Here is a 14,238-nt window from a genome sequence, read left to right as displayed (position 1 = left end):
TAAAGTGACCATGCTTTATTTTTTGGTTTTTCCTCTTTCAATTTTACTCCTCAAAAGAAACTCTACGTTTAAAAAACAAAAAGCCATCATTCAAAAATTTTCCATCTATTACATAATAGTCCATAACAGTATTACACGTTTTAACATCCTTGAAGTTGTCTCTTTCAACTTATCTTGTATCCCCAGTTGCAAGAACTGGGCGGTATTCCTTGTCATCATCAGGGGTACTTCCAGTCCTCTGGAAATTAAAAACTAACAATACAAGCTTGGCTGCAAGGACCCTTTAAATTTGGCCCCTCCCAGTAGGACACGAGCCGGCAGTTCTGCAGCCCATCAGTCAGCTGGAGGGCAAATACAAACAATACTTTCCGTTACAATAACTTGTATCCAGGAAAAAAAAAAACAGGCGCTCTGTTACATCTGTAGCATAGCAGCCAGAGAAAAGTTTACAGGCTTTAGCCAATTGGAGGCTGTGGAGCTGGGCCAAATTAGCATGTTTTTCTCCGCCTCTAGATGAAGTCATGATTGAAATATGGCATTGAACGTACTTTTTTAAGGGAAGAGGAGTAGGAAAGGAAAGCTAAACCTGCCGGAAAGTGCCCTGTGTCGAGGAGAATGCGGTGAGGAAGTGTGTGCATGCTCCTGAACCCTGAGAGCGCCTCAGTTCTGTAACCTTCGCCTCCCACTGGGTGGAGTAGGACTTTTAAGAGCAGCTGGAATGCAGTTCCCCTGATCAGTGTAGCCAGTTGTTGCTTGTCTGAACCTCTGCCAGTCCTAGAGAGCGGTACTCTGAGATCAAACCCGGGGGCCTCGCTGTGTGCCCCTCTCCACAGCCCTTCCCGCCAGAGCAAGGAGAGCGTTCCCACCTGTCCAGCCATGGGGGAGGACGCTACTCAAGCTGAAAAGTTCCAGCTGCGGGCTTCTGACCCGCGGCAGGAGAAGCCAGCCAGCTCCAGCCCGGTACCCTCCTCCACGCCGAGCCCCAGCCTGAACTTGGGGAGCACGGAGGAGGCCCTCCGGGACAACTCGCAGGTGAACGCCGTGACGGTGCTCACGCTCCTGGAAAAGCTGGTGAACATGCTGGATGCCGTGCAGGAGAACCAGCACAAGATGGAGCAGCGGCAGATCAGCCTCGAGGGCTCCGTGAAGGGCATCCAGAACGACCTCACCAAGCTCTCCAAGTACCAGGCCTCCACCAGCAACACGGTGAGCAAGCTGCTGGAGAAGTCCCGCAAGGTCAGCGCTCACACACGCGCTGTCAAGGAACGCATGGAGAGGCAGTGCGCGCAGGTGAAGCGGCTGGAGAACAACCATGCCCAGCTCCTCAGACGCAACCATTTCAAAGTGCTCATCTTCCAGGTGAGTGCTCCCTGCTCCTCCTCCGACCCGGCTGGGACTCCTCAACATTCATGATCTCAGTCGGCCTGGCTCTCGCAGCAATTTGTACATCTGTCCTGCCTGTCAGGGATCATACACACAAAGCATTGTCCCTGTCTGCCTTCAGCAGGCGAACGTGAATGAAATCTGCACCCAGGGGTGGGCATTTCCCAGGTCTCAGCAGCCTAAACCCAAGGCAGATGCCCCAGGGGTTAGTAGGCCGGGATCATCTGTCAGGAAGCACCCAAGTGCACTGCACACAGACTGGGAAGGTCAGCAGGTGCGTGCACCCTAGTCAAATTCATTTGTCTCTTTGCATTATGAACGTGGGACTCCGGCTGCAGCTGTTAGCTGGACAGGGCAAATTAACTCAGTGGCTGTTTCTTAATTCTTTGTGGAAATGAGGTAATCATGTGAGTGGTTTTTTTTTAAATTAAGAAGTCAGGCTCATAACTGTTTAAAGCACCCCTTTGCCAAAGGCTACCAACGATGTGGGGACTAACCAAGTCTTGAAGACTGATTCCATTAGAGCTGAACTAGCCTCTTCCTCTTAAGACTCTTCTGGCCAAAGCAATCTTGTTGAGTTCTTTTCTAGCAAATGATGCACTAAAAATACAGAGCGTAACTCTTTACTAACACACTAGATATATTTCTCATTCCTCAGAGAGACTTCAACTGTAAAGTAAAATGAAAGCAGTGTTATCAGTTGTAGTTACAAAGGCTAGCCTTGAGTATTTGCTCCTTGAACGGTTGCCTTAGAATGAAAAGGCCACTTAATTTTTTTAATGTATCAATGATGCAATTAATGTCACCAAAGGCTATTTGGGGACAGGGGGATTGCGTGGGGCTGTTGTTCCCGCCAAGTGGTGGGCAGCCCTGCCTAATGCTGGAAGCCCTTCCGCCCGGTGGAACCCAGCCAGCACAGAGCCCAGGAAGCAATTGCCATCCCTGCCCCAGGGCTGCCTTGTTGTGACCATCTGAATAGGAGAGATTTCAAAGCCATGGAGGGGAGAGGCTATAACCAACTGTTTGATTGTGAAAGGCACACAAGAGAGCCTTCATCTCCCAAGAGAGATTTAGAAATTGGAATTTAAACGGAGGGATCCTTCTTTTTCTAAATGAATCTGCTCTGCCAAGTCAGAACCTAAGCCTCCTTCCCCCATAAAAGGAAAGACTCATCTCGCTGCTTTTCTGTCCTCCCCAAATTGCACTTGATGTTGAAAAGCTTCAGGCAGCTGATGTCCTCCTATACCTTGCAGGCTTTGGCAGCCCGGAAATTTTTTGGCTTTTAATGCAAATAGAATAGCTTTTCATGCACCAGATGAGCTGAAAAGAGATGCGTAGCTGGGCCTTTCTTAAGCCATGTAAGATCCTTACTTTATTAGCCTAAAAGATATTAGAAATCTCAGCTCTCAAGGCATTTCTAAATTAAATACTGATCTCCAAACAAAACCAAACATGTACAGACCTGTTTAAATCTGAGTCATCAAAGGAAATTTCCCTTCTTCCAGAATGAATCAGGGAGATTATCTCTTGTCCTATCCCTCCATTAAGGAGGAAAAAAAGAAATATTTATCTAGTAAAGGAAATCACAATTTGTCCGGATTGGGTTTGTTTTGTTTTGCCAGGGATGTTCTGTAGATGCTGGGGGAGGGATGGAGAAGATACGTGACTAAAAATTCAAGAGAACCGTAAAGCTGACATTTAAAAAAACAACCGTTGGGAAACTTAAAGACACATGCTGCTGTTGCAACCCTGCCATGGTCTCCTGGTTTGTCACATTGGATTGACGGGTGTGAAATTGCAGCCAGAAATGGTAGGAATTCTCCATAAAGTGAGTAAAAGCTGAAATGGGTGCTCAAGACCAAGGTGGGAGCTAAGAGAGTCCAAAGCAATGTGTTCAGGCTCCAGTTTGGCCCTCTTAGCAAACAGCCCCCAGGGACACTTCTTTTGAACAGCCGTTTAGGAGGCAAGGAACTAGAGGCAGGGAAGTGGACTTTCTTAAGCCGTGTGAGATTCTTTATTAACCTAAGCGATGTTAGAAATCTCAACTCTCAAGGCATTCTAGATGATCATTTTGAAAAAACAAATACAAGGGCAGTCCCTCTGTTGAAAGGTTGCTCTTTCTCTTGATCTTTCTTAAAGTAAAGGTTTCTAGGGTAGTAATTATGCCAATGGATGAAATAATAACTTGTGGTAGAGAATGGTCCAACATAGGGGTTGAGAAGACAAATTGTGTCATATAGACACTGGTTCAAATCCTAGTTTCACCACTTGCCAACTATGTAATCTTGTGCACATTTTTTAGCTTCTCCAAGCTTCTGTTTCCTCATCTATACACTGAGAATATTAATAAGAGAAAAAAATTTTGACTTGTTAATAAGTCTACATACTCTGCTAAGCATCTTTCTATGCATTATCTCATTTGCCCCTGTAGGGGGTGAGGAATTCCCCCCCTTCCCCTCTTGGTTCTTATGGCTGGTCGAATAATTAAAAAGACACAAGGCAGGTTAACAGGAGAAAATTAAATGTAATACATCTGCATGGGAAATTCACATAAGCATGAAAAATTCCAAGACAGTCAGGCAGATGAGGTATACATATCTTTCTGGACTAAGGGAAAGGGCATAGAGGTGTAGGACTCCAAAGGGAAGGAAGCCAGTTCACAGGGAGATGAAGAGAGTTAATGTTTGGTAACCAAATATCTAGAGACAATGGGACCCAGAGAGAACTTTGATCAAAGGGGCCTTCCTCCCTGTCCACCACACCTAGTTCATATTGTACTAGAGTTATCTATGGTGATCGCTCCTCCTGAAACAGGCCTTCTGTCTTAAATTCTTTTAGACAGTTTGGGCGAAGGTCAAAGTTTCTCCTTGAGTCTTTGGTTCTTAAAAATAATCAACCCAAAATAATCCTCAAGCCAAAGAGACACATTTTGGGGTGGCAAATTCTGCTCTCTACATCCCTAATTTACAGATGAGGATGCTGAGCTTCACAGATGTTTATATCTCGTCTAAAGTTATTTACTAAGCAAGCGGTGAAGCTGGGATATGAACTTACATTGATTCCAAAGTGTGTACTCTTAAACGTTAATGCTGCCTCCCTCGTATCTCTCTCATAGGGTGAGGAATAAATGGAATAACGTATTTAAAATGGCTGGTGACTAGCGTGGTGTCAGAACTCAAGGACTAGAAGCTCTTCCTGGGTGGATCTGAAATGCATTTGCATGGAAAGGAAGCTGGACTTTTGCTTGTTAGAAATAGGGCTCTTGAGTAAAAGCTGACCCTACCGTACCCAGGATCTTAAAACAGCTTTGCTTATGCTATTTTAGTTGGGATTTATTAAAAGCTAAATACACACACACACACACAAACACACACTCTGCCACACTCCCACTCCCCGCCATACATTGCACGACAACTACCATGTTGAAATTAGTTTTATGTCACCACCGCTCCATGAAAGCAAAGGCGCCTGCCCAAAGGGCCCACCCTAAATAGACCCTTCTAGTAGCAGTGCAGTCTTCACAGCGTGGCAGAGGTTGGATGTTTCCTAGACCTGCCGAGAATGAGGAGGATGGATAATGTATCAGGCACCTTAGCTTTTTGTCTTTAAGTAATTTGTCATTTCAGTCCACATGAACCCTATGCTAGACTTTCCCTTACTAAATCCATTGGTTTTCTAGTTTAAGACAAAAAAATTAATGTGAAAATACAAGAAGAGAGTGAGGAGAGAAAGTCTGTCACCTGACTTGAACGTATTTTGTACTGTTGTGTTTCAAAGATTACATTTCCGGTTTGAAAAGTCCTGTTTGTGGTCTCCAAAATCTGCAGGTGCCTCTTGTTTGGTTGATTGGTTGGTTGCCTCACATGTTAGCATTTTCTAAAACTCCAGGCTTTGTCCTATTCAAAACATGTCGTTTATTTACTTAAATCTGTGCTGAACTTACAACATTATTGGAGCTGTGAAGCCTCTCATGCCTTAGTGATTACTTCAAATTATAACTAGTAGCATCTAAAACTGGAGGAAAGTCAGCTCCCTTTGAGCAATAAAATAAGTCATAAAATCCTTGTTAACCTTAGAGCTTTCTTTTTTACATTTTTTTTGATAATAGCCTAAGATCAATGTTTGAATTCAAAATACTCTGACGGGACTCAGCATAGATGAAATAAGACTCGGAGGGTGGCTGATCAAAAAGCAAACGCTAACGACTAATAAGACAAATTCTTTGTCTATAATATGGCTATCTTATACTAAAAATAGAATTTGTACAGAAAATCAGTGAATTTACAGTTAAGAGGAAATTTTCTCCCTTGATTGAAGAGATTTGAATTTCACAGGTAACTGGCCCTGAGGGGGTGATGCCCACTTCTATCCTCTTAAAGTTCTAGTAATGACTATTTGAAAAAGCAGTTTGGGAACGATTTCAAATCCCGGGAACAAAAGGAGAGTACTCACAGACAGCTTACACTTTCATCCACAGAAAATTGTGAAATTGGGTGAAAAGAGTAGATGTTAGATATTTACTGTGGATACATTTGTGGAGAATCAAGCCTATAAGTGTGCTCAAATATTCATCATTTGGGTTCCTTCGATGAGATCAGAATTTTAGAAAGGTACAAAAAGTGTAACATTTTCAGACTATTTTAAAATTGAATTTTTTTTAAAAGGCTGTACTTTGTCTATCCAAAGCCACAGCCCTGAAAACTGCTAAATTAGTACAGACTTAGAAGAAATGGCGATGGAGATAATAAAGACACCTTTATATGACAACTCACGATAATTTTATCACATTGACTAACTTTCCCATAATGGGATATTGGTTTTGGTGTGCTACTTATCCAGTGCCCTTTTAGTTTATGAGATAAACAAAATACTAGTTCTTACTGTTATTATTTTCACTTACTGAATGGCAGCACTGCCTCAGGCACTCTGAAGGAATAACTGATTGTTATTGGTATTTCTTCAAAAGAATCATTACTTTCCCTCATACATTAAAAAACTACACTCTTTCTCAAATGCAGCCCATCTAAGTCAATGTTGCCCCTTCTGTGTTTTCTAATCTATATCTGTTTGAATGGAATGCATGAAAAATGTTCTCCAGCGCAGCTCAGGTCCTACAGTTTTGATTCTTGCATGAAACAAAACATGTTTGACATCAGGACACTAGGAGATTGCTTCTACAATTTGCTAATTATTTTTCATGGGATTTAGGTTACTATCACAGAATCAAATTTTTTAGAGCTGGAAAGCACCTTCGTAATCATTTAGTTTAACCTCATTTTATATCAAAGAAGCAGAGGCCCTTAGAAACAAAGTGACAGAAACAAAATGAATAGCAATGCATTTTATTAATAATGGAAATTATAGAGCTGAATTCTGAAATGAGGAAAAACAAACACTATAATCCCACTATGGCAAAGTTCATGTTTCCTGGGTTTTTCTTCATCAGCTTTTAAATAATTCAGTGTGATTTCTTTTTTGTTTTGTTTGTTTTGGGGTTTTTTGTGTGTAACAAAGAACACCTAACCAGTGTGATCTTAAAAAAGAATTGAACCCTTGATAACACTGAAAAATAATGAAACTTTTAAATTCTGCAGAATGTGAAGGACTGCTCAGGGATTATAACTAATGCATTTTATTCTTATGACTTGCTGATTCCACCGACAACTGCCTTAGGGTGTAGTTCTAATCAATGGCTTTATCCACTTGGCAATCTATACCTCAGAAACACAGATCGGAAAAAAACATCAATGTGTAAAAGAGACCTGTAAATCAGAATGTCAGGTGGGCACAGTTCCATTTTAATAACTAGTATTTAGAAACTATTGGATAAAACATTTCATGGACGCAAATTTATGGTCCTCATACCCCTCCAGGATGCCACCACATCCCTGTGGGAATATGATGGCCTTTGTTATTTTCTTCTAACAATGGGGATGGTAAATTGGTGACAGGAGAGCAAACTGCTGGCTTCTCTCTCCTCATTCAAGCTTTTAAATGACTTACTGTAGGCTTCCTTTTCTAACGTTAGTCATAGGGTCTCCTCTTTTAAAGTGTGCACATCTATATATGTGCAAAGGAAATTTGCTTCCGTGGGCTCCAGCCCAAGAAGTCCCCAGCACGTTGGCAAGTTTCTCTGTGTTGATATCTACATGCACGCCTGGGACTATTAGTTCACAAGAATCCATATAAACAGCAAATAAGCTAAAGTGCAAGGAAAAATGCCACTTCTCAAGAGTTCTTTCCATTCTTTTTCTTTTACGCTGCAAACATATCATTCATATATGTTTGAAGTGTGCTGTTTAATTCTCCCTTCCTTTGAAAAATTCCTAAGGGTCCTTGTGAAAGGTCAGAACCAAGAGCAGCTGCCGTCAGTGGAGGCTGAGTACCTTTTTGAAAACAAATCTGTAGGGCAAACAGTCAGCTGCTGCTGGGGGCCCCTGTCGTGCAGAACTACCCATGGAAGCAAGGCTACTCACAAGGGATTCTTAATGCCGTGTTACGGAATCATGCTCCTAAGCAGATATATGGGGAACCAGCATAACTAAGGAGGTGACAGAATTGAGGATGTACATTAGAGCCTCTTCCCCCTTGAAAGAGCCATCAATCTCGGAATCGGTAAGAGAAAGCCGATTAAAACATTACGAAAGAAGGCTGAAGGCAGAAGTGTCCCCTCACCAGTAGACAGGTGAAATATCAGGCATTTCTGTGAGGTGTGTGTGAGAGGATTGAGCAAGGACACGTGTGCAGGTAAGACTGGGCCCCTGGGAGACAGTGCAGTTACGGAGGATCCACTGTCTGAAATTCAAGTTGAATTTTCACCATCATAACAGTTACTTCACAGTCAAATACCAGGCATATCTTTTACTAAAGAATAGAGATTTTGAAAAGTGTCAGTATTTTCTGCTTCTAAACAATCGTTATGGAAAGTAAGACCGACATGTGCTTGAACATTCACAAATTTCTGTGTGAAAGGAAAGGGCTTACCTCCAGAGTGGATGCCATAAGAAGCCACAAAATAAACACTGTCCAGTAGACAGAACACAAAATACTGCTGGAGTAATTAAAATGACAGCAGAAGCATAGCAGTTAGCCAAGAAGACACATCTTACTTGTTTCCAGTTGCATAAAGACACATCCAACTCATTCTGGATTATGTCTCTTCCCACTGGGTTTATTTTCATAGTTGGCATCAAAGAACTCTTGTGTAAATTTCCGTGGCTTTGTACAAGAGGTTACTTGGGTTTCCCACCTTCCCTTGACTGAGCTCCTACATGTAGTGTGTATCTACCACCGATCACTTCTGACTCACCTGAGAATGCACTTTCCTCAACCTGTCAAGGACACATGACGGGAGACACGAGAGTCTAAGACTCGGTAGTAACTATGCTTTTTTAATAATAAAATTTTCATTTAAGAAAAAAATACAATAGCATTAGTTTAATTCTTTTACAAGTACAATTAATATGTCTACTTTTTGTCAAGGTTGAAGAAAGGGGAGTTAGGGTAATTCTTTGATTACCCTGAGAGATTATACGAAACGTACCTCTTCTCTAGTAACCAAGGCTTATGTTTACACTCCTCCGCCTGAATGTATGCCTTCTTCACTGAGGACTTTTAATAACATTTCACTGAGCTCTTGGTTTCTTCCTTTTCTGTAGGCAACTCCTGCCAAATCTTCCCAACCCTCTCATCAAACCACAGAAGTAATTTTGTTTCTGGACTAAGCATCAGAGCCCTAGCTATTTCTGCTGTCTGCCCCTCTTTCAGTAATACTCATCCACTGAGAATCAAATCCTTTCTTTAAAATGTGCATCTTAGGCCTTAGGATCTTCTCATTTCCCAGTGGCAGCAGCAGTCAGCAAACTTCCTTCTAGACACAGAGTTAAACCCATTCTTTTGTAGCCCTCAGGCCTGCCCAATGGAGGGGCAGTCTCCACCCCAGCCACCTCAGGGCTGTCTTGGAAAGCCATCTTACCCAACATGCATTCATTTAACAAACAGCTGTTGAACTGCCAGGAACTATGCTAGTCACTGGGACGTAGCAGTGAACAAGAGATAAAAGTCCAGACCCTAGGGGGACCACAGGCCAAGGAAATGAAGGCAAGTTGAACCTTGAAACACAGGAAAGTTGCTCTTGGTAAGAGTCCATGTCATAAATGACTGTGGGAATCCCATACTCCTTTCAATTTTTTCCTTTGTCTTCTACCCTATGTTCCTGACACTTTCTTTGACATTCTAAATGGGAGGGTACGAAGAGAGCTTTGGGAAACAGAATCTATGATTTCTTCACTCCACCAAGAATTCTATTTAACCAGATGTTCTGCTTTTTACCACTACCCAAGACTTTATCCTTTGTTTCTAACCAATTTATGGAAAGGACTCTGGTGTGAGTACATGTGTGTGATGGGGAGACACAGCTGTATCTTTTCATTCGGTGCTTAGCAAGGAGAGGAATTTTTAAGTTTCTCCATATCAAAATGGTCGATTTTGTCTTTGTAGTAGATATATGCAGGCACACTTTGAGAGTATGTTTTTGATCATAACCTCAATTTTATTGACTTTTAGTTAATCAAAACTGCAAAACGAGAAGAGAAGTTCTTCCCATTAACATGCACTTTGCATAAAATTTAGATCCCAGATAGACTTTTATATTCACTAAATCCAGTTATTTTTCAAACTGGAAGTTCACTGGGCTGTCCACAGTGTAATCAGGTGACATTGAGGCTCTGGCTGAAGCCTGGGTGGCAGTGGGCTCTGGAATCTGGCCCACCTCAGCGTTCTTGCAGCACCCTAGCGCCCCTGGGAGTGGAGCTTGAAAGCTGTTAATCTAGGTCAAATCCTCTTGTTCATATTTGGAAGAAACTGAGACCCAAGGAGATTAAGTTATTTGATGAAAGCCATACAGCCACTTAGCAGTACAGCCAGGACGGAGACTCCGGCCTCCTGTCACACATTCTTTCTACTGGGCCATTTCCTTCAATGAAAACGTGAAGGCACCTTCCTGGCTGGCTCTCATTTTCCAATATTCAAAGAAAAATATAAAAATCAAAGGGATCCCTCTGTTGCATGACGCAAGTCTGTCTGAATTCAGATCTTCCGGCTTAGCAATCCTGGAGAACCGTCTCCTTCCACTCGGGAGGCAGGTTCTCAGAGTGTGCGTCCTGAGATGTGGCAAGGAGCAGATCCTTGCCTTGTGCCTAGAAGCTGGAGGCAGAGGTGTGCTGGGAATAGTGAGGGGGAGGGGCAGGTTCCTGAGCTTCTCCCCTCACTCTTAGGTCCAGGTTGGGGTGAAGTATTCTTGCCCAAGGAAGCCCTGATTAAGTATAGGGGCTACATAAACTATGCCTGGCAGCATTATTCCCCCTAACTACTCTAAAAGTGGCTATAGTACCACCTCCCCTTATTAATGCCCACAAAGGATATACTAAACCACAAGGCTTTGTGATTGGGTCCCCAGTAAGGCTGGCCGTTGCTTCTCTTACTCTAAAATTACTACGTCAGTAAAATTATTGTGCACTTTTGACCAGATACCAAGGTTGACCACACTTTTACTTCTGACTTCTAGTTGGGGAGGGAACCTGATCAGGGCTTTGCCTGGTGTCTGACACTTGAGGACTTCCCAGTTCTCTCCCCTGCCCCCACCTTTTATCTTCCAACTTGACCGCCAGGCTCTCTTGCAGTGGGATTTTGGCAGGAACCGAGCTGGAGGGAAGGAGAGAGAGGGCCTGTGGGTTCACAGTAACTTACTTTAGCTCCTTTATCTAGGCAGCTTCCTGGTTTATCTGAACCACAGTCCACTTCCCCCCCTTCCTGTCACTGATAGAGCCCTTGCCAGATGCCCTCATAATATTCCCAATAGGCAGCCCTTGGCTTTATCCAGCCTAGGGGGAATGACTTGACCAGTTTAGCATTAACTCTTCACATTCTAGAAAACTGAAGACACAAACATTTGCTTTCTATCATGCCAAAAACACACACACCCAAATTACAGCAGTGCAAGACTATTTGTGAAATGTGTTATTAACACGAAATCTACATTGTCCGTCTTTTCAGGAAGCAAATGAGATCCCTGCCAGCGTGTTTATGAAAGAGCCAGTTTCCAGCTCAGCGGAAGCGAAGGAGGAGCCTGCTGATGAAAACAAGTCCCTGGAGGAAACCTTGCACACGGTGGACCTCTCATCGGAGGATGAATTGCCCCACGATGAGGAGGCCCTGGAAGACAGCACAGAGGAAAAAATGGAAGAAAGCAGGGCAGAGAAAATAAAAAGATCCGGCCTCCGGAAAGTGGATAGCCTCAAGAAGGCATTTTCTCGCCAGAACATCGAGAAAAAGATGAACCAGCTGGGGACAAAGATCGTATCTGTAGAGAGGAGAGAGAAGATTAAGAAATCTCTCACTTCCAATCACCAGAAAGTATCCTCAGGGAAAAGCTCCCCCTTCAAGGTCTCTCCCCTCACTTTCGGTCGAAAGAAAGTCCGAGAGGGAGAAAGCCCAGCAGAAAATGAGACCAAGTCAGAAGAGTTGCCTAGCAGTGACCAGATGCTAAATGACCACGAGGAGAGCTCGTTTGCGGAGGGTGCTTCAGAGGCGTCCCTCAACGGTGCCCTGGTGGAAGGGCAGAGTGCCGAGGGGGATGCTGCGAGGGCGGCCTCGAGAGGGAGTAACACGCCCCTGGACAGCAACGTCGACTTGACTATTGTGGAAGACGAAGAAGAAGAGTCGGTGGCCCTGGAACAGGCACAGAAGGTGCGCTATGAGGGAGGCTACGTGCTAGCCTCCGAGGAGGCAGAGCAGTCGGATGAGGAACGGGTGCAGCCGGCTGTGCTGCAGGTGGACCAGACGGCCTGAGCGCCCAGCCTGCTGCGCCCGCATGGGCTTCCGGCAAGTGGGCAGCCGGCCCGAGAAACGGAGGCCCGCTCGCTCGGTGCTGTTGCCCAGGAGGTGACGAATCACTACCGAGAGCTGCACGCTCGTGACCACGATCTACTATGAAGGCAACCTGCCAGGGGCGCCATTGCTAATTTGTCCTTAGGTCTTTTTCTGTAGAATTTCTCCAAGATTGCCCGGAAGAAGAAATAGAGCAGTTGAGAAACACTGGTCGATTTGACTTAATAAGAAAAACCAGAGGCTACTTAAGATACTAGTCAAGAAATATGATTCATTTTTTATCATTCCATAGGCTTGCTGAATAGCGTACCAGTAATATATTGAATTTCCACAGAACTCTGAGAATCTAGTCTTCAAGTGTGTGATATATAACATACATATGTATTTAAGCTGAAGACATTACTTTATACTTTAAGAAGAAAACACTTTTTTTAAAAGGTAGAAGATAAAGTTTAGTTGGATATTCACTTAACAGAAACCATTGTTTCTTTGAAAATGAAGGAAAAATTGAAAGACAATACTATTCAGCTAATGAAGTAAGATATGTAGAAAAGTTTGGACTATTAGAAAAAGAGAATTAAGAGGGAGAAGTTGGAAAATAAGAGAAACAAAGAATGCCAAAGAGAGTGAAGACAGAGGAAAAAGTATGTGCTTAGAAGTAAAATATTTACAATAGTGGTTCAAGTCTAACAATACTAAAGTTCGTATATCCGGGAATAATATGTTATAGCTTCATAATATTTTTATTTTCTAATATTTTCAAATGATATAAAAACATTTTACTATGTTAAAGCTGCGTTTTTTCTTAATAAATAAAAGAGATGAAAAATATTTCTCTAAGGAAGTTCAAAAAGGATGTTGTCTCTTTAATATTGGAATGAACATAAATCTTCAAAATTAGTTAATACATACTGGCTTTTGTAGAAAGTTGGATCATACTATTCTTTAATGTAATGGTTTCCAAATTTGAATTAATGCTTACACTCCAAATGATGTAATGTAGGTTATAAGATGTTAAAAATCAACAGGTTTGGGAAGGATTCTGTTTTTCCCTTTTTGTACGTAATGGTAATTTTATTCCAGGTCATATTTTATTTATCTATTAATTTCACGGAATATGAATATGTTCTTAAAGCATGCTAGTGTTTATGTAAAAGTACACATTTATTTAGATAGGGTAATTTTTACTAACATTCTACTAAAATTCTGTTTTATCTACTTTAAATTACAGAATGCTAATGTTTTGAGAAAACTATTAAATTATAGTTTAAGGACAGTTATACCAGGGAGCTAATTCCCAACCTTCAGTATGTAGCACTCACTGTAAGCAACCTTACAAATAGAGGTAGTCTAAGACAGTAGTAACAAACTAGGCCTTGTCTGGTAAAAGGGATAGAATTAACAAATGTATTGATGGCGTAACCTCTACAGCTATGTCCTTATTTTGTGATAATGTACCCCGAATATTAGATTGTCGAACTAACAATGGCTGTGTTAAAGAAGACTAAATAAACCAAAAAATAAAAAAGTATATAACAATGTCAGTTTTTTGGCAGAGCAATTTGAGAACAAGCAGAAAGAATTGATTTTCAAACCAGCCTCCAAATGTAGCTGAAATGTTGATTGTTTCAGTCTTGATTTCCCCTATTAACTCTGCTTTCTTTTTTCCCTGGTCTCATTTAAAAATCCAAACCTCATTCTTCAAGTTTAACTTTCTTGACGTCACCTTGCCAGCACTGGAGAGCATCTGAATTTATTGCCGCAGCTGGATGAATTTGATAGTTCCATCTGCATTTATATTGTTGGCTACCAGACCTTATAATACCTTAAATTGCCCTGCAAACATGAATGCGTTGAATTGTACATTCAGTTTATTCACACAGATAAACCTTTGTCTTCTGCAGTGCCATACACTTGGTAGAGGACTTCATTTCACTCCGGGCCCTAAACATGCCTGCCGAACCTTAA

General features: G+C 42.3%; 1 protein-coding gene across 1 annotated transcript; it reads left to right on the top strand.

The window, feature by feature from the left end:
* Window positions 1-550: 550 nt before the first annotated feature.
* On the top strand, window positions 551-13,801 carry CAVIN2 (caveolae associated protein 2). Its single transcript, XM_046657747.1, has 2 exons — window positions 551-1,359; window positions 11,437-13,801. The coding sequence occupies exons 1-2, from the start codon at window positions 877-879 to the stop codon at window positions 12,229-12,231; spliced, it is 1,278 nt and encodes a 425-aa protein (XP_046513703.1). The 5' UTR covers window positions 551-876; the 3' UTR covers window positions 12,232-13,801.
* Window positions 13,802-14,238: the final 437 nt, after the last annotated feature.

The sequence above is a fragment of the Equus quagga genome, chromosome 4 (genome assembly GCF_021613505.1).
Source record: "Equus quagga isolate Etosha38 chromosome 4, UCLA_HA_Equagga_1.0, whole genome shotgun sequence".
NCBI lineage: Eukaryota > Metazoa > Chordata > Mammalia > Perissodactyla > Equidae > Equus > Equus quagga.
The sequence above is the reverse complement of the archived record's forward strand: the minus strand, read 5'-3'. Positions and strand labels throughout refer to the sequence as shown.

Bases quoted from the DNA above. Each gene is read 5' to 3' on its own strand.
- CAVIN2 (XM_046657747.1), top strand. From the start codon at position 877: ATGGGGGAGGACGCTACTCAAGCTGAAAAGTTCCAGCTGCGGGCTTCT. The intron at 1,360-11,436 runs GTGAGTGCTCCC...CCGTCTTTTCAG, and splicing joins TCAAAGTGCTCATCTTCCAG to GAAGCAAATGAGATCCCTGC.